This window comes from Leptodactylus fuscus, chromosome 9 (genome assembly GCF_031893055.1).
Source record: "Leptodactylus fuscus isolate aLepFus1 chromosome 9, aLepFus1.hap2, whole genome shotgun sequence".
NCBI lineage: Eukaryota > Metazoa > Chordata > Amphibia > Anura > Leptodactylidae > Leptodactylus > Leptodactylus fuscus.
In genome coordinates this window covers 20,833,026-20,853,466 of record NC_134273.1, presented here as the reverse complement: position 1 = coordinate 20,853,466, position 20,441 = coordinate 20,833,026, and the positions used below count along the sequence as shown (strand labels likewise).

General features: G+C 44.9%; 1 protein-coding gene and 1 non-coding gene across 6 annotated transcripts in view; both read right to left on the bottom strand.

Moving 5' to 3' along the window:
- The window catches only part of RC3H1 (ring finger and CCCH-type domains 1), a 41,671-nt gene that overhangs the window by 8,721 nt on the left and 12,509 nt on the right, over positions 1 to 20,441 (bottom strand). For 3 of the 5 annotated variants that reach the window (XM_075287094.1, XM_075287097.1, XM_075287095.1), the window contains exons 2-8: positions 11,154 to 11,539; positions 8,446 to 8,566; positions 6,232 to 6,471; positions 5,919 to 6,094; positions 4,473 to 4,673; positions 4,177 to 4,309; positions 1,433 to 1,581 (exon numbers count right to left, since the gene is read on the bottom strand). In XM_075287094.1, the coding sequence (XP_075143195.1) occupies positions 1,433 to 1,581; positions 4,177 to 4,309; positions 4,473 to 4,673; positions 5,919 to 6,094; positions 6,232 to 6,471; positions 8,446 to 8,566; positions 11,154 to 11,384 (1,251 nt within the window). In that variant the 5' untranslated portion in view covers positions 11,385 to 11,539. The remainder of the gene's footprint in view (positions 1 to 1,432; positions 1,582 to 4,176; positions 4,310 to 4,472; positions 4,674 to 5,918; positions 6,095 to 6,231; positions 6,472 to 8,445; positions 8,567 to 11,153; positions 11,540 to 20,441) is intronic. The other 2 variants (XM_075287098.1, XM_075287096.1) reach the window with 2 other exon arrangements.
- Positions 8,261 to 8,391, bottom strand: LOC142219002 (small Cajal body-specific RNA 8). Its single transcript, XR_012717524.1, has one exon.

Below are 20,441 nucleotides of genomic sequence, written 5' to 3'. Positions count from 1 at the left end.
CCCAGATTGCAATACAAAGGGTGAAATCTGTGGTGGGCCGGAACTTGCTACCTCTGTATAATGCAGCTTATGGCCCGGCGATTTTACAGGCGATTATTAGGACAGGTGAAAGAGTTTGCTTATTCATTGCTATAGATAGATAGATAGATAGATAGATAGATAGATAGATAGATAGATAGATAGATAGAGATTGTGAGCCCCATACAGGACTCACAATGGACATTTTTCCCTATCAGTATGTCTTTGTAGAACGGGAGGAAATCAATGCAAACACGGGGAGAACATACAAACTCCTTGCAGATGTTGTTCCTGGCAGGAATCGAACCCAGGACTCCCGAACTAACCACTGAGCTACCATGTTGACCCTGCTTATTCAGTGCTTATGAACACACAAGGCCACCGGCAGCCTATAACCCTGTGTAATAAGGCCTGTGCTGCCGGCAAATAATAAAAGTACATGCAGGGAAACGAACACGATAGAGATTGTTCCATCTGCATGTACAGAATGAGCGCTGATCGGCATGAGCCCTCAGTTAGAAAAACTTTTAGGTCAACTACAATCGTCCATAAAACTGAAAAGTATACTGGCCCGACCGATGTCAAATCTATACACTTGTCATCTGTAAGGTCAAAGGGAACCAAAGGAAGTCTCTCCGCTCATGTGCGGGGAGCTTTCCCAGTGAGGACAATGGAATATACAGAATGAATACACTTAAATATGACATAGATTCATTGTATACATAAGCTCTAACATAAAACGAACATAAACTTTAATGGTGAAAAAAAAAAAAGTGATAAAACTCATGTAGTGAAACCCCCAAACTGCAATATAGCTCTGGTTTGGAGATATCCATCTTTAATATTAGAGATCTGCATTACCAGCAATCCTACAGTATATTCTCACCATTGTCTGCAGAGAGCTGCAAACATTGGTCCACAGACTCCATCATGGCCCCCGCAGGGGAATAAGGTTTGCAGACAACACAATTCCCTAATATACAAGCCTGCAATCCTCCAAACCTAAGAGGCACTATAAAAATAATGATAGAAGTAAAGTAGGCTAGAACGGCCCTGGATATTTCCTGATCATTCATCCGGACGTGCGGGAGCTGAAGCGGCCCCGGATGAAGGATCCCCCTCCTCCTGTGAAATTTCCTCAAAAGTCATTATTGGAGAAATATTAAACCATAAACTAAAACAGAACCGTAAAAAAAGCTTCAGGAGGGGAGTGGAAATTACAGCGAGTGTTACATATACTGGAGAATGTGATCTCTGCCATTCTGTAACACTGTGCAAGGCTACCACTATAATAATATAACAGTAATATTAAGTCACACATGGCTACGGCTCTAACCCTGCGGCAATGAAATATGGAACTTGGCTTCCGAAGAAAACAGGTTCTTGGAGACACTTGTAGTTTATGGTGTGGTACCTGAATCATGTAGCTCCGCGCCTCGCTCACCTGCTGCTGGTCAGTCCCCTTCTTGCTGTGGTTCTGGATGTAATCGACCAAACCATGTACAACAGTCTTCACAGCCACAAGACCGTTCTCTAGCTGCTCCCATGTTGGGGGTGGAGCATCTAAAATGATTCACAGATACAGCGTCACATAAATCCATAAAAACAACACTACAACATTCAATGTAAAGCAAACCTGTGACGTGCCTTATCAGATATGAGGATATGATAGAGGGAGAGAAGCTGAACACTGTGATATATAGGGTTATATGATAGAGGAGAGAAGCTGAGCCCTGTGATATATAGGGTTATATGATAGAGGAGAGAAGCTGAGCTCTGTGATATATAGGGTTATATGATAGAGGAGAGAAGCTGAGCTCTGTGATATATAGGGTTATATGATAGAGGAGAGAAGCTGAGCTCTGTGATATATAGGGTTATATGGTAGAGGAGAGAAGCTGAGCTCTGTGATATATAGGGTTATATGATAGAGGAGAGAAGTTGAGCTGTGTGATATATAGGTTATATGATAGAGGAGAGAAGCTGAGCTCTGTGATATATAGGTTATATGATAGAGGAGAGAAGCTGAGCTCTGTGATATATAGGGATATATGATAGAGGAGAGAAGCTGAGCTCTGTGATATATAGGTTATATAATAGAGGAGAGAAGCTGAGCTCTGTGATATATAGGTTATATGGTAGAGGAGAGAAGCTGAGCTCTGTGATATATAGGTTATATAATAGAGGAGAGAAGCTGAGCTCTGTGATATATAGGATTATATGATAGAGGAGAGAAGCTGAGCTCTGTGATATATAGGGTTATATGGTAGAGGAGAGAAGCTGAGCTCTGTGATATATAGGTTATATGATAGAGGAGAGAAGCTGAGCTCTGTGATATATAGGTTATAGGATAGAGGGAGAGAAGCTGAGCTGTATGATATATATAGGTTATATGATAGAGGAGAGACGCTGAGCTCTGTGATATATAGGTTATATGATAGAGGAGAGAAGCTGAGCTCTGTGATATATAGGGCTATATGATAGAGGAGAGAAGCTGAGCTCTGTGATATATAGGGATATATGATAGAGGAGAGAAGCTGAGCTCTGTGATATATAGGTTATAGGATAGAGGGAGAGAAGCTGAGCTGTATGATATATATAGGTTATATGATAGAGGAGAGAAGCTGAGCTCTGTGATATATAGGGTTATATGATAGAGGAGAGAAGCTGAGCTCTGTGATATATAGGTTATATGATAGAGGAGAGAAGCTGAGCTCTGTGATATATAGGTTATAGGATAGAGGGAGAGAAGCTGAGCTGTATGATATATATAGGTTATATGATAGAGGAGAGAAGCTGAGCTCTGTGATATATAGGGTTATATGATAGAGGAGAGAAGCTGAGCTCTGTGATATATAGGTTATATGATAGAGGAGAGAAGCTGAGCTCTGTGATATATAGGGTTATATGATAGAGGAGAGAAGCTGAGCTCTGTGATATATAGGTTATATGATAGAGGAGAGAAGCTGAGCTCTGTGATATATAGGGCTATATGATAGAGGAGAGAAGCTGAGCTCTGTGATATATAGGGTTATATGATAGAGGAGAGAAGCTGAGCTCTGTGATATATAGGTTATATGATAGAGGAGAGAAGCTGAAGGCCCCGTACCTGTAAAGTTGCAGGCCGGCTCCTGCGCGGCGATATCGCAGGAGCCGACCTGTTCGGGTGACAGCCGGGAGCCTAATGAGACGCTGAGCTCTGTGATATATAGGTTATATGATAGAGGAGAGAAGCTGAGCTCTGTGATATATAGGGCTATATGATAGAGGAGAGAAGCTGAGCTCTGTGATATATAGGTTATAGGATAGAGGGAGAGAAGCTGAGCTGTATGATATATATAGGTTATATGATAGAGGAGAGAAGCTGAGCTCTGTGATATATAGGGTTATATGATAGAGGAGAGAAGCTGAGCTCTGTGATATATAGGTTATATGATAGAGGAGAGAAGCTGAGCTCTGTGATATATAGGGTTATATGATAGAGGAGAGAAGCTGAGCTCTGTGATATATAGGTTATATGATAGAGGAGAGAAGCTGAGCTCTGTGATATATAGGATTATATGATAGAGGAGAGAAGCTGAGCTCTGTGATATATAGGGCTATATGATAGAGGAGAGAAGCTGAGCTCTGTGATATATAGGGTTATATGATAGAGGAGAGAAGCTGAGCTCTGTGATATATAGGTTATATGATAGAGGAGAGAAGCTGAAGGCCCCGTACCTGTAAAGTTGCAGGCCGGCTCCTGCGCGGCGATATCGCAGGAGCCGACCTGTTCGGGTGACAGCCGGGAGCCTAATGAGGTTCCCGGGCCTGTCACTGCTGTATTAGTATTGCGGCTGGTCTCTATAACTAAAAAGTACTTCTGGACCCGCAAAAAAAACCACTCTTTGCGTCCCCGTACAGCTGCAGGGTCACCTGTCAATGTGGCCTTGCAGCTGTTGCAAAACTACAACTCCCATATATTAAATATTTTACCAGTTTTTGCTTCAAAATGTTTTTTCCCTATTTTCCTCCTCTAAAACCTAGGTGCGTCTTATAGTCCAGTGCGTCTTATAGTCCGAAAAATACGGTATATATGTTTTATATATATATTATAGTCATATGTTGCCATGATAACCAATCTTCTCTTCCCTGACACGTATGTTGCTGGTAACTTACCAGGACTTGGATCTATATTTGCCAGCAGCTCTAGATGAGGTCGTAATCTGTTCAGATTGGCAGGGTCTCCAGTCCTCTGCAGAGCAATGGTCAATTCCTGGACACTCTGAGCAAATGAGGCCGGGGTCTGCAACTTAACAAAAATTTTCTTGTAATAAATTAACTAGTGTGTAGGTTAGTCTATTAGTGTAAAATATAAAGTGAGAAGCGAATGCATTAACGTAAAAGCGGATAATCCAAAAACTCAAAGTGCGCGCGACGCGATTTACAGAAAAGAGCAGGAATGAAGCGGTTACCTTGTCAATAATGGACTGCATATGGGATTTGTGAGACTGATCCCCGTATAGGAGAGAGGACCACTGATCAGGGGCGATGCGCAGGCCGGCCTCCATTGCGATCTGCACAATTTGAGAATCGTGCTCTCGGCGCAAGGCTTCGTAAGTGCGAAACTCCTCCTTCAGCTGCATCAAGGAGGAATCCTCATCACGCTTTGTGACCTGGAATTCATTTTAATCTATTTAGTTTTATGGGTGGACAAAAAAGAAACACATATTATTATCACTTGTAAGTCATCAGTTACGTGACTATCCCCAAGTAATCCGCTTAGTGTGAACATTGACCTATAGATAAATTGAATGTGAACTTGTTACTACGTTTAAAGGATTTTTCCAGGACTAAGACAGTGACAACCTCTCTCTAGTGACCCTCAGGCGAGTGCCGACTGATCTTCTAAGGAGAGTAACGTCACATTCATCAGTCACATGCCCGTGCAGCTCAGGCCCATCCAAACCAACAGGAAAGAGCATGTACTTAAAGGGATTCTATCATTAAAGTTGTATTTTTTGTGACTAACACGTAGGAATAGCCTTAAGAAAGGCTATTCGTCTCCTACCTTTAGATGTCTTCTCCGCGCCACCGTTCTGTAGAAATCCCGGTTTTCATCAGTATGCAAATGAGATGTCTCACAGCACTGGGGGCGTCCCCAATGCTGCGAGAGAAATCTCAAGCGCCGCCTCCATCTTCTTCAGGAACGGCCTCTCTTTGCGTCTACTTCCGGAGCTGGGTTCAAACTTCTAGGCCTCGGGCAAAGCCGACTGCGCATGCCTGCCGGCCACAAGTAAATGGACGCTTACATATTAAGTGTAAGTGGCCATTTTCTTGTGGCCGGCAGGCATGAGCAGTTTGACGCCAGCACCGGAAGAAGCAGCGTGAAGAGGCCGTTCCTGAAGAAGATGGAGGTGGTGCTGGAGATTTCTTTAGCAGCATTGGGGACGCCTCCAGTGCTGTTAAGCACTGAGGACCGATCTTAGTGCTGCAAGAGAACGCATTTGCATACCAACGAAAACCGGGATTTCCACCGGCGGCCCAGAGAAGACATTTAAAGGTAGGAGAAGAATAGCCTTTCTTAAAGCTATTCCGACGTGGTACCCAGAAAAAAATACTATTTTAATTATATAATCCCTTTAAGATACCACAACGCTCGTCTGAACACTGTGACCTCTTCAACCAGCTGAAAAACGAACAAAGATTGCACTATGACCATCCGACTGTGGTGGATGCTGCTTCTCTAACCCCCCAGCAGTCAGACGTTATCGTTGAGGAAACCACTGGACTGTTCATCACATTGGAATGACTTTATGACACGCTCGATTTCCTTATTACAGCAGGTCAGTGTTGCAATGGCAGAAACCCCAGTGATTGCTGATGGTAAATGTGTTGCAACCGAGCTGATCATGGCTTACCTTAAAGCAAGAGGCTCTATACAACAGCTGGACAACATGCCCAATGCTAGTTTTCGAGGCTTGAGGAAAGCGCGGTTCCAGTCTTTGCACCACAAACAAAACAAGGACCTTCCGTGAGAGAGCAGATCCATCTTCCAGAGCCAGGAGGACAAGCTTCAAGGCTTCTTCCTGCATGGCTGAAATGAAGACGACAAGGACGTGTAAGCCTTTCCAGCAACTTACCAAAGGCGTTCGGACTGTTCTCTATACAGCATTAATGATAATTAGTTCATCACAGCCCTGCCTGGAAGAAAGCTCTGAAATGGCTCAATACCTGGTCCTAGGAACTGGCAGCCGCGGGCACGAACAGCCGCCCATAGGTTGGAGGAGAGCTGCTGTGGGTTCTGGTGTTGCAGTATAAGCTCGGTGACTGTTCTCTCTCCTAGGGACCGCGCTGCTCTCATTGCTCGAATACGTCCCTCTTCTTCCACCAGTTGGCAATGGACAAGCGTCACCAGTTTTCGCTGCATGGGGCGGCTTAGCACACTTTGTGTGGTGCTGTTCAGACCGACACCTTCAAGGGAATGGAACAAAAATTAAAACTTGCACACAGATCTGAATTTACTCCAACTCATTCTTTATTCTTAGGGTAGATTCGCATCTGCGCCCGGTCTCCGGTTTGGTCAATCTGTCCGGTTTCCTTCTTCTGGACAGGAGATGGAAACCCGGCGGTCAGCTTTCAGACCCATTCACTTGAATGGGTTTGCAGAGGTGACCACCGTGAGCATCTTCTGCCTGTCCGCGGGGAAACCATTTTTTTTTAACCGGACACAAAGTCCTGCATGTTACCAAGAACAATATACGGTAACATTAGAGACTGTTATATATTTATATGGGGGGGGGGAAACAAAACAAAGATAATCGTATATGCAAAAGCGGCGCGACTTCTGCTTCCAATATTTGCACAAAAATAATACTAGCCCCCCTCACCTATCGCCGGCTAGGCCTTTGCCCTATCTTGACTTCCAGGAGTCCATTGTCCGTTCAGGTGCATTACTTACCTACATGAGCTTATTATTGTAGGTGTGCGCAGTGTTACATTCCTAACGTAGGTTATTTTAATAAATTACTCCACTTTCTAATTTTAGACAAGAATTACGCAATTCTCAGGACCTCAGGGAATCACAGATTATGAGGAAGTGTGAAAATTTCTTGGTGCACTTCCCCTTACAAGTCACCCACTACTGAACTCAAGGAAACATCACACTGTCACCTACAAGATCTCTCCAGACTTCACCTAATCTGTCCAAGACCAAGATGGGCATATGGAGGCCACAGGGGCTCAAAATGCAGCGTCTTGTTTACAGGTATATGGTACCGCGTGAATGTATATGTATACATAGGATGTATACAAGTTTATTCTACCCACATCCCCCACGTTTGCCAATTCCAACCTCTTATTGATGACCCATCAGATGTAACGTCCTGAAAAACCCTTTTCACTACGAAAATACAGATGTCAGAACTGAGATTACCGGTATTGCTCATATCATGCAACAGATTATTTAGTAACATAAGAAATGGAAAAAATGCAAAAAGGGGCTGCCCGGGAAAGAAGATGGCGCCTTCTGACTTCTACCAGTTCATGCTACACTAAAGATATGTGAAACTCATGAACTTTCCAAGAACTGAGGAGGAGGAGGAAGAGAATTTTAAGTGACGCTGGGTTCACACCTGCGTCTGGGTCTCCGTACTATGGTTTCCGTCTTCTGCATGGCAGAAGACGGAAACCATAGATCGGGTCCGGCCGTGCGCGGCGGTGAGCGTTTTAGGCTCTCCGCCGCGAAACCGGATTTTTTTATCCGGACACAGAGTACTGCATGTCCGACTCTGTGTCCGGATTATAAAACCTGGTTTCGCGGCGGAGAGCGCAAAACGCTCACTGCCGCGCACGGCCGGACAGCTTTCTCACCCATTCAAATGAATGGGTGAGAAAGTCTCCTGCAGGCTTCCGTCTCCTGCATCTGTTTTATGCAGGAAACGGAAACCTGCAATAAGGACCGACGACGCAGATGTGAACGAGCCGTAATAAAGACAAAAAACACAAATCTAAAAACTAAACAGAAAGGACTATACGGAAACTTTACCCACAGATCTTTCCAGATTCCCCATGAGGACAGTCAGAACAGCTCAGATCTTTATATTTATAATGAGACAGCCAGTGCTATTAACACAATGTCTTACAGTGGCCATCGAAGGGACGGTGGACATCGAAGGGATTGGACACAAAAGAATGGTATACCAAATTTTTTTCTTTTTAGAGTTTTTATTTTTTTATTTTTAAATAAATAAATAAAATAAAGAAGTGTTTGCCCCGTATCTGTCCGTTACGATTTCTCGCAGTTCGCCCCGGTCATCAGAAGGCAGCTTCCCTTTTGGGAGATTTTGTGACAAACAGAGCACAGTGTAGCTTTGGTTGTGTATCTATCTCCCACTGTATAGACGCTATTCCATACGTTGTTTTTGGCTATAGGGGGACTCCGCTTACCTCTGGCTGTACTCAGGGGCTTCAGGTACAAGGCCAGCTCTTCCACACACTTCCTAGCCTCCTCATAGTGCTTGGTATCCTCAGCTCCACTAAACAGAGTAACCGGCTGCTGCTCAGGTACCTGCAAAACAAGAGCATATATATATGAGGGGTAAGAGACGGGACATTGTGAAACTGGTGATCAGCTAATACAATGAGATACAACCCCGTATGAAAGACCCTGGGGTGAAAGTGACCTATGGGGGAAGGGTCTAGGTGCACAATGTACAGGGATCCAGAGACCACCTCCATTAAAGTGATGGACGCAACAAATTTTTTTTCTTCTTCTTCCTACAAGGACAGTTGCCACTCCACTCATTGTATATAATGGGAGCTTTCCTTGCTAGTATGACACGTTAGGTGGTGGGAAATCCCTATACTTATTAATATGATCATATGTAACCTCTCTCTACTCCTCTACATTGTCCCGATCTCTATTACATCTTTATGCCATTCAGTGGATTCACGTCATCAAGTTATGAGGTGTCCCGACTGCTTTTCGGGTTAACCACAGTAACCTTGAGGTAAAACGGAAGCCAACTACGCCACACAATAATTTATAAGAGGTGTTTGTCACATTTCACTGAATTGAGGGAGAAAAAGGTCATACATGAAAGCCACAACCACAGATATTACATGGTGCAAAAGCAACTACAAAAACACTTCATCAAATGCATCCTTAAAGTAACTGTCCGGTCACTCCCTTTAAGCTTCCATATTTTGGGAGTAAATCCAGGTCTATACCCTTAACAGAGGTTAATAGTTGGTTTTGGGATTACAATCTGGCTAGTAATGCTACCATGATGACTACTTGATGAGTCAATGTATAAAGTCTGAGTCTGCAAGTTGTAATATCAGAGCTTCTATTTTCGGAGAGCTCGCAATGAGTTATCCCCGTGTAATTGTCTGTGCAGGCGACGTGATATTTCTATAATTCTAAGAATAGGACGTAATGGCGCTAACCCGTCCGATAGGATGGAAGGAGACAGACAACACAACCTACCGGACTGGACATCACATCAACCTCCAGCTATTAGGAGAACGGGGGATGAGACTGCAGTCCTGGCAGCCCATAGCAGTGAATGGAGCGCAGGTCAGGCAAGCACACTGGCGCGCCATTCACAATGAGGATGCATGGCGGAACAGTGCCCTTAATGACATAACCTGCCCTGTCACCTACTGACTACAGGGGAGGTAGGTAGTATTACATGGATACCATTCATAGGAATAGTCATCCAGGTAAGGCTCCTATCCTCTTCGCTGTTTTCACTTTTAAAATGGCGCTATGCCCAGCACCCCCCATATAGTCAATGGAGTCCGCCGGCGTCTGTGGGTAACTGCTGATTTAGCAGCACGGCTCTCCATTGTTCAGGTTCCCCGACGGACCCGGATGACTAGCGTGAACCCAGCAGTTACACAACATCTGCTCATACAATGTCCGTTCTAGATCACAAATTGGTTCAAAAGCAGGGGAACCTCTCTCAGATGTCCAAGTCTAAAAGGACACCTATCCGTAAGGCTACCCGCTGCCATAGCTAGTGACTATTCCTATAAGTCAGTGACTTTTCTCTTTCCATGCAGAACTGGACTTTCAGGGTGTAGTTGGGACTAGTGAATGCTGGATCAGACTTGAGATTTTATTAAATTCCCTCCACCCTGAATAAAGCGAGTAACCAGACGCTGCCTTTTTACTTGACTAGTGCTATGGATATTACTGGTCTCGGGTAGGCCCGGGCTCTGGTGTAGTTGTGAAGCCAGCGGATTCAATATGGCGCTAGCCAGGGAGTCTAGCACCACCAAGATTTCCTTAAGACTTTTGTATATAACCACAGCTACTAGGGGAAGGCTCAAGGTGCAATCCAAGACGAAGCTCCAATTCATTTCCTTAGGCAGTGACACCAGCTACGTTTGTCCCATGGTTATGCTGAGGTTCAGTCTCATTCAACAGAATGGGGTTGAACTGCAATACCAAGAACAGCCACTATAAAATGTGTGGCGCTATGCTTAGCAAGCAGTGCAGAGTCTGCAGCAATCAATATAAGGGTCCCTGATGCTCCCTTTAAATTCACTGGGCTGTAAAATACATCAGTGCATTCAGAAATCCTAATAATAATAATAATAATAATAATAAATAATCAGCCAAACTACAAAAACCCTGTGCTGTCTGATCCTGTAGCCATGTGTTACATTGCGCTTTCTGCCCCCTCTTTTATAGTGTGAAAGTTGTCAAAAAGAGACAGGACAGAGTAACAAGCGTCTGTCTGACACCACCGGGCCCCTAATAGCATATCAGGCACCAATACTAACAACATGGATTGCTCAGGAATGGTGGGGGCTAGAGAGAAAAATTCCAACTGTGCTGGAATCTGATCAGTGGAACGGCAACTATTAAATAATGCAAAGAGCTGGACGTGTTGCAAAAAAAATTATTAAATCAGCCCCACTGAATGTTATGCAAAATTGATATAAACTTGTATAGATTCAGATTTCCACCAATATGACCTTTTTACGTCTGTAACAGACAAACAGTGCAAATAATAATAGTAGAAACCCGCATCAGACGTTATCTACATGCAAAGCATACAGCTGGCACATCACTGGTAGGACCAGAAACCCTACAAGCCATACGTAGGTGCAAAAATCGTACAAGTCGTAAGCGCATCACCCACCTGAGCTCCTACCAGCTGCAACAAGGCAGAGTTGACCGGCAGCAACTCAATGTCTGTGTTTATGGTGGTCTGGTCGAACGGACAAGCCTTGCGATGAAGCTTGTTCAGGCACATCTTGCAAACTGTGTGCCCACAGCCCAAGCTGATGGGTTTCCGGATGGTTTCGTCGAAGGTCTGCGTGCAAATGGGGCAGGACAGGAAGTCGGTCCATTGTGGAGCTTGTACAGGCATGTTGTCCCACTTTAAAATAGGAGCTTGCAAAGCAAAGGGTAAGAGAGCTTAAGCACAGATTCCACTGGAATCAAAAAACCTTTCCAAAATAAAGTTTGTCTTTCTTATATATCTTCTGTAAATACAGACAGTCAGCACATAGTGGAGTATGTGACCTAGGAGAGAGGGAGAAAAGGAAGACGTCAGATCATGGAGAAGACATTGAGAAACAGATCAAGAGGTATATAGGATAGGCAACCAATATTGGATCCTAGCGCCCCCACTGATCAGCTGACTGGTGATCTAGAACAGACTACGGCTCCGTACATTGTGTAATGGTATAGCTGTACTATAGTCACCCAAATGGAAGAACCAGTGACAATATACAGAGTGATGTTATATTCTAGGTCCTCCATTCAGAGCTGGATGTCACATTGTCATGTTCGGTTAATGCTGGCTTCTAGGGCTATGTTCACATTTACACTGTGCAGTCGGCTCCTCTGGTCCAGTGGAGGATCAGAATAATGGAAAAACGGACCACAGAAATAGTGGGAGACCCGACTGATTATAACGGGGTTCTTTTGTACTAAAATCATTGGACAAAAGTGTTTTTACGTCCAGCGATTTAACGCCGGATGGTCACCTGGAACAAATGTGAACTTAGGCTAAGCTTTGACCTGTACACTCACTGTATACAGTATGACTGCTGAAGGCGGCCTGACAGAGAGGTCAGCGATTGGCCGCAGCAGTGACCAGAACATGACGTCACAAGATGACATCAGTGACTGGCCAAAGCACGTAGACAGAGGGAATGCCCTTTTACAGTCTTCAGAAAACATTTATTTTGAGTTAAAAAAAAAACCCACTTATAACCTAGAACTCAGAGTTGAGGACATAAGATTTAAGTTCCATTAAGTCTAAGGCCCGGTTCACATCTGCATTCGGTATTCCTTTCAGGGACCCTCCGAACAGAGCATCGAACACAGTGACAAGCGGTGAGCTTATGAAAGCACACGGACCCCATAGACTATAATGGGGTCTGTGTGTTTTCCGCACAGAACATCCGGAGAGAAAAAGACTTCATGAACTACTTTCCTCTCCGTATGACTCGGGCGGACAACACACGGATCCCATTATAGTCTATGGGGTCCGTGTGCTTTCATAAGCTCACCGCTTGTCAATGCGTTTGGCATTCCATTCAGGGGGGTCCCCAAACAAAATACCGAACGCAGATGTGAACCAGGCCTAAGGATGTGGAAATAACATTGCGACATAGAGGCGGCTCCACAGGGACATCCAAAAGATGGGAGGAAACGCTTAAATATGGGGTTATATAGAGGTAGAAGCATAAATGAATCTTATCCCCTATACGCATAACATGGGATAAGTGTCCACACAGTAGGAGACCGGTTTTTGAAGCAACCCCTTTACCTGCAGTCGTGGCCTCATAAAAGATACTGATCCTCCTCCTTGAGGAGAGTCCCCAGTGCAATGCATCCTGGGAAAAGTATGTAAAATAGCTCCTCTGCAAGGAAGAAACCGTTTTGTAGTGCCACCTATAGGTGATAACCCTGTAAACCTCTGCTTAGGATCCATCTGACCCAGTCTGGATCAGGATACATGAAAACCCGCAAAACGGGAGGACCTATAGAGTAACCCCGAGTGCATAAAGACCTATTCCAAATGATGATTCACAGAGGTTATTGCAACCCCTGTAATCCCGATGTATTACTATAATACCGTATATAACTAACAAGGCCGCAGATCAAAGGACGCCCGGGCTCTATAACCACCCATACGATGTGAGCCGCCGCCACCGCCGTTTAGCTGACAAACTGCCAGCTTGACTCAAGGGATGACTCACGGCGACACATGTAACGTACATGTCCAATTGCTCTGGTTTCACGATATCTAAAAGGAGGCGTCGCGCCTCACCCTGCCTCATTAACCCCTTAACTCCTGGCAGTTCACACACTGCTAAAGCGAGTCATCAAAGAAGGAAGATGCCGACGAGAAAAAAACCAAAACATAAAAATAATAAAATAGGTCACGTGCTTTGTATGACTCATAGACGGAAGCTCGGCACCAGTAATAGATCCCCAGACAGAAATGACATACATATCTTGTGACCCCGTGGGCGATAAAGGTCGCCTTACAAACGGTTAAGAATAGAGCGCCAGTGACACCGGGGGCACGTGGGACAGCCAAATATAGAAGCCAGTAGGAACGTAGCACATGCCCAAACTGCAGACCCATATTAGTCACAGCGACCACCAAAGCCGAATGAACTTTAGCCCAAAGACTAAAACTAGACTCCCTGAATCTTATGTAATTCTTGTGAGTTTCTTTATTATTATCTTGAAGGGTTTGCCCTGGATTAGAATAGTACAGTTGCTTTCTTATAGCTTGTGTCTAGTGTTGTAGCTCACTTCTATTCACTTCAATGGAGCTGCAATACCAGATACAACCTGTGGACAGGTGGGGCGCTGCTTCCTCCCCCCTTCTCTATATAGAACCCCTTTAACAGGACAATATTGTAATAAGCTGCCCTTTTAGTTCTAAACAAAAATCCAACCTACAGCGCAAAGAGAAAACAAATCCCAAGGGAAAAGATGGAAGCAGAGGACAAAGGGAGATTGAATCCTATAGAAGCAAATGGCCGCTCCATAGGGCGATCGTAGTCTGGAGTGACGTAACGCAGATACAAAGCTATGATTTTCATTGGCGAGAATCATCACCTGCAGCAAACTGGTAGTCCCAGCGGCCATTTGTAATACTCTGAGCCAATGGCAGTCAATGCAAAAACATTGGCGGATTAACATGACCTGACCCATCACCCAACACCTACTCCTGCGGTCTATACAGTCACTACTAATCATAACTGAGGTAAAATGTTGACTAATGGAGATTTTGGTTTAGGTCACAATTCCCCGGCCTTATCTACATTGCGACTACTATAAAATGCTGTAAATTTTCCACACACATATTCCACATCGTATCAGTCTCACGTGGAGACTCCATTGAGGTCTGGTCACTATGTCGTTTATTAGGATGCGGCCTCTTCATAAATCTGTTGGATATCCTCGAATGGGAATAGAAATGTACGGCAGGTGGGGATCGGTGTAAATTTACCTCATAACTTAGGCCTGGTCCACATCGGCGTTTTGGTTTCCGCTCGGGAGCCCCCGAATGCAAAACTGACCTGCTTAAAAAAGCAGTTACCTTAGGAAATCTGTGGACCCCATAGACTATAATGGAGTCCACCCGGTTTCTAGGTGAAAAATGTGACGAGGGGAATGGAATCCGGAACAGAGAGACAACGCAGCCTTATGAGGGAATTATTGCGCGTCAATACCATCCCGCTATGCCAAAAAACTGGAATACAGGGAAGGACGAATTTCCCCCCATGCATTTTAAAAATGGCCATGTGACAGTCTATGCAGAAGCAGCAGTCACCCCGTCATTTTTTCATGTATAAGTGAATTTGAGGCGGAGGACCAAAAAAAACGGTAGCTGCGACTGGATGCCGGTCCAGTCACGGAACTCCGCTCCGTATTAGGCCCAAATGAATGGGTCTAGTCGGGAGGGAGAGTCTTCAGGCGGATGTCGTGAGGTGAATGAGTATGTCACTTCTTTTTTTTTCCCTGGGAGCCGGAACAAACCGCACCCGAGAAAAAAGAACTGACCGGCCCCCTTTGATTTCAATGGGAGCCGATTTTGAGGTCAGGATTTTGAGGCGGAATCCGCGTGTGAACTCAAGCCTTAGGGAGGGTTCCCTTGAGATCGAATCACTGCTGCACTGGCATTGACCTGCGGCGTAGATTCTGTCTATACAGCAAGTAAATCCTATACTGCAAATTTTCACCTTTTGCAGTGCAAAGGACCTTCAGCGTTTCTGCAACAAAAGTTGCATCAAAAATTCAAAAACATTTTTGTAATATCTGCAGGGTTTCAGTCTCGTGGGAACACATCCTAACTAGAGATGAGCGAGTACTATTCGAAACTCCAGTTTCGAATAGCACGTACCCATAGGAATGAATGGAAGCGGCCGGCATGCAGACTTTCCCGGCGGCCGCCCGCTTAGCCCCCTGCGTGACAGCTACGTCCATTCATTCCTATGGGTGCGTGCTATTCGAAACTGGAGTTTCGAATAGTACTCGCTCATCACTAATCCTAACCCTTCTACCCCAAATGACTGTAGAAACTGGAAATGCTAAGAAGGGACAACCGCTCAAGGAAGAGATGAGAAACTTTGCCTGAGGTGGGCAAGTTGTGGAGAGTCACATGCCGCTGACATGATGCATCAACTAGTATAAATCCAGTGTGGAATTCACAGCCCACACCCAAATACTGCCGTCTATACCGCACTACGTATGGGAGAAACCCCCCACCCCTGCTTATAACTCCCACGGGGATGTATGCAAAGGTTTAGGGGGACTGGGGGGGAATTAGCTGGACTTTTAACCCCTTCATAAACATGACTGGAGACTGAAATAGCCGATAACAGGGAGGAATAGACAGTGACACGGGTAAAGCAGAGGAAACAGACTTGGGGGGTCCCTTTAATTGGTCACCAGTTGTATGGACTCGGAAAGCTGGTGAAGTCACCAGTATTCACTAGGGAGCGCGGGTACAGGAATCACGGACGGCCATTATGTAATACTTCCTAATAGTGCACAGTCAAGAGATGATAAATATGCCAGAACCGAGAGACAAGTTGGCTAATTCGGAGTTTACATATCTGATAGGACTCGTCCTGAAACGAGCGATCATAGAAATAATTGCAGTGTGCACGCGGCCCAATGACAGGAGCAATAGGAAATCTACAACCAGGAAAAATTCCATAGGAGAAACTAGAGATTCGAATAGTATTCGCTCATCTCTAGTAATGACCGGATACCGCAATGATAACAACATGGAAAAGAACAGGTAACATCCTGCTAGTCCATAGAGTCTTACTGTATGAACCCCTAAGATTACACGTATGGGCCCGAATCTGTTAGCTCCATAACTAGCAAGACAGGCAATGTCGCATTTACATGGCGGATTGAAAAATTTGAGGTACATTTGCAGAATTATAAAAATGAGTTTCTGTCTTCTGTCTGTTCTTTATGCGCGACTAAAGGACTGGACCGATCTTCACCAAATTTGCCAGAAAGGTACATCAGGTGTCTGGGAAGGTTTAAGACGAGGCCCCAACTCGCTTGGACGTACTGTTTCGGAGATACAGTATTCCCAATACAATGGCCCCCATTAACTAATACAAACCTGCAAGTCTTTCACTCATATTCCAACTGCAACACACACGGTCACTCCACATGTACAATCAAATATTGATATCTAAACTGAGATACACAAATCAGGGGATTAGATACATGGCTCAGTACACAGTTCCACACGTCAGGGGATTAGATGTGCACCTCAGCACACAGTATAATGTTGGAGGATTAGATACAAAGCTCAGCACACAGTATCACACAGAGCTTTACTCCAGGTTTCCATAGCAACCCAGCCATTTTTCTTCACTGCTGTATGTCAGCTTTAAAGGGACAGGGCGCTGTGGATGACACTAACACAAGGTCACATACACACAACTTTTCTCCAGGTATCCATAACAACTGATTGCAGGTTTTTCACAGATATCCAAACCGAGATACACATGACGCTTATGGACACACACACATACAATCGACATAGAAAATACACTAGTGCAAAACTGGGCAATTCTTATGGGGCCACTACACAAACAAAACATTAAATATAACGGCGCAAAGCCGGGTTCTCCTGCTAGTATATAATATATGTAAAGGCATGAACACAGGAACTTTCTAAGGTCTGCCAGGGGCCGGGATATCCTCTTATACATGTAGTGTCCCTGCCTGATAACCCGGCCACAATAAAAACATCATGGTTGGGTATCGGATATGTCCCAGACCACAGAACGTTCCCGCATTTATGGTCATATCCATTGGCAATGGAATAAAACAACAGATCCGTCACCGCTAAAACGATTGGAGAAAATCTTTAAAACTCTGAAAATTTTTAATTAAATTATATTTGCAAAAATGTTTCACTTTTAATCATCTACAAATCCAAATACAGTTATATTCATGGAAAACCCCTTTAACCCATGAGTGACTATCCACCACAAGAGAAGACATCACCTCCTTTTTATTTGATGCAGAGTTCAAATCCGGGGCAGAAATCATAAAATTATACGGTTTAAGCATCTTTTCTTATCAGTCTGCTTTAGGTCGTTCCTCTGCTATTCCTCCTGGAAATGTACGAACAAACTGAATCCTGGATGTCACGAATTACCTTGTAATAGTACGCATTCATAAACTTCTAGTAAAAATAATAGAGGAACGGGACAACGTGGAAGCAAAAACATGGACCAGAATTGTAACTCATGGGCACGCAGGTAATTAACTAAGGCCAAGTTCACCTCAGAGAGTGTCTTCAAAAATACAGATGACGCTAGGTTCACACCTGCGTTCAGGGTCTCCGTTCTATGGTTTCCGTCTTCTGCATGCCAGAAGACGGAAACCACAGACCGGGTCCGGCCGTGCGCGGCGGTGAGCGTTTTAGACTCCCCGCCGTGAAACCGGATTTTTTTATCCGGACACAGAGTACTGCATGTCCGACTCTGTGTCCGGATTATAAAACCCGGTTTCGTGGCGGAGAGCGCAAAACGCTCACCGCCGCGCACGGCTGAACATCTCTCTCACCCATTCAAATGAAAGGGTGAGAAAGACTCCTGCAGGTTTCCGTCTCCTGCCTCTGTTTTAGGCTGGAAACGGAAACCTCAAGTACGGACACCTGGGCGCAGATGTGAACGAGCCCTGAAAAAGTCTCGCCCGTCCAGCTTTTGGTGAAAAAAATAAGGGACATCTGACGGACTCCATTATGGTCAACGAACTGCCGGAGTCCATAGATGTGCACATAGGCTAGAATCACACTAGCTCTCTGTTTGGGGGTTTCTGCCCCCGAATCCACTTAAAAAAAATGTGCAAATAGGATTTTTCTCTCCGCATTTTTCAGGGTGGACCCATTACAGTCTATGGGGTCCGCAAGTTTCCACAGATCACCGCTTTTTAAGCGGATTAGGTTTATGTTCTTCTGTTCCCCAAGCGGACCCAAAAACCAGAAACCCGAACACAGGTGTGAACCTAGTGTCAGCCTAAAAGAAGAAGGGTCCTCTTTTAATAGGAATATATGGACGATTTTTTTTAATTAGTGAAATACATGACTATTTTTTCTGATCAGTTTTTATTTTCTGATTGATATTGATAAGATTTGTTAATTCTGTTTTCGGTATAGGATTAAGGGGGCGGCCATCATTCCTCAGCTTCTCCTCTGCTCCACACAGCATTAGTGATACTATATAGCAGCAGTCTGCAGCCGACTAAATGAGGTCTAGCCATGCTCCAAGCAGGGGACAGGGAATAGATAAGGTGCAGCATCATCTATTGTCAACACTGGGCAACATCAGCTATTGTCAACACTGGAAGTAATAATAGGTTAATTGGTGTTATCTTCTATTGTAATTAGGTTTGTGATGTAGCTAAAGAGACTGCTGGAAAGTTTTAGTCTATTATTAGGCTTAGTGGCCATAAAAAAAACTCTGATTCAGCACTTTGTTTTTTTGGATTGTTTAAAAAAGAAAAAAAAAATTCTTAAAAAATGTGTCATTTAACAAAAAAACAGGTTATTTCCTTGTGACACCCACCATTAAATTCAGGCCTAAGGAGTCTTCCATCAGGACAACTGTTGTTTAAGGGTCTGTGCACACCGTGGGTAAACACCAAACATAGCCTTAGGGCTCAATTCACCTCATGATGGTAACCAAGAGAGGGCCCCTTTGGCCATCAACAGAATGACAGGTTTTTGGTTTGTGTTTTTTTTTTTTTTTTTTTTTTAAGAAAAAGGGGACCAGCTAGAAGAGGAAAACGACCAGTAAAAGGAGCCCGTGCTGGTGGAGAACCGGTAAGAGGAGCCCGCGCTGGTGGAGGACCGGTAAGAGGAACCCGCGCTGGTGGAGGACCGGTAAGAGGAGCCCGCGCTGGTGGAGGACCGGTAAAAGGTACCCGCGCTGGTGGAGGACCGGTAAGAGGAGCCCGCGCTGGTGGAGGACCGGTAAGAGGAGCCCGCGCTGGTGGAGGACCGGTAAGAGGAGCCCGCGCTGGTGGAGGACCGGTAAGAGGAGCCCGCGCTGGTGGAGGACCGGTAAAAGGAGCACACGCTGGTGGAGGACTGGTAAAAGGAGCCCGCGCTGGTGGAGGACCTGTAAGATGAACCCGCGCTGGTGGAGGACCAGTAAAAGGAGCAAGCGCTGGTAGAGGACCGGTAAAAGGAGCAAGCGCTGGTAGAGGACCGGTAAAAGGAGCAAGCGTTGGTAGAGGACCGGTAAAAGGAGCAAGCGCTGGTAGAGGACCGGTAAAAGGAGCAAGCACTGGTAGAGGACCGGTAAAAGAAGCCCACGCTGGTAGAGGACCGGTAAGAGGAGCCCGCGCTAGTAGAGGACCGGTAAAAGGCAAATTAGGTTTTTATTTATTCTGATAATTTCTAAGTCTCATTTGTGTCAGGCGTCCGACAACCCCTTTAATATTCACCACCGTTATAAAGATTTTCTGCTCCGGCCCATTTACAAGAAACAATGACTGTCCCAATTTGAGCGACAAGACGCGCGCCTGACCCACATACATCATACAAAGAGATTTAATAGCCATTTAGGAAACAGACAGCACATAAGACACGTAACCTTTACCGCGCCAATTACACATCGTCGTACGAATGGATCATGAGCCTTGTAAACAGGAGCACCTCCATGACAAATATCACCATAAGCCAGTGTTCGCTGCGTGTCAACATGCCATGAGCCGTCCGAAAGAGAATTTCGTTCTTTAAGTTTGTGATCTGTGCCCACAAACATTACAAGGGTGCAAAGATTCAGGAGACACTTCTCACCCGTGTGTGATGTGGGGCAAACGGCGCCCTCACACGCGAGCGATCAGAGCTAACTACTTATTAGGGAGCACAATACTAGCTCACAATGCAGCGATTCATATAAAACCGTGT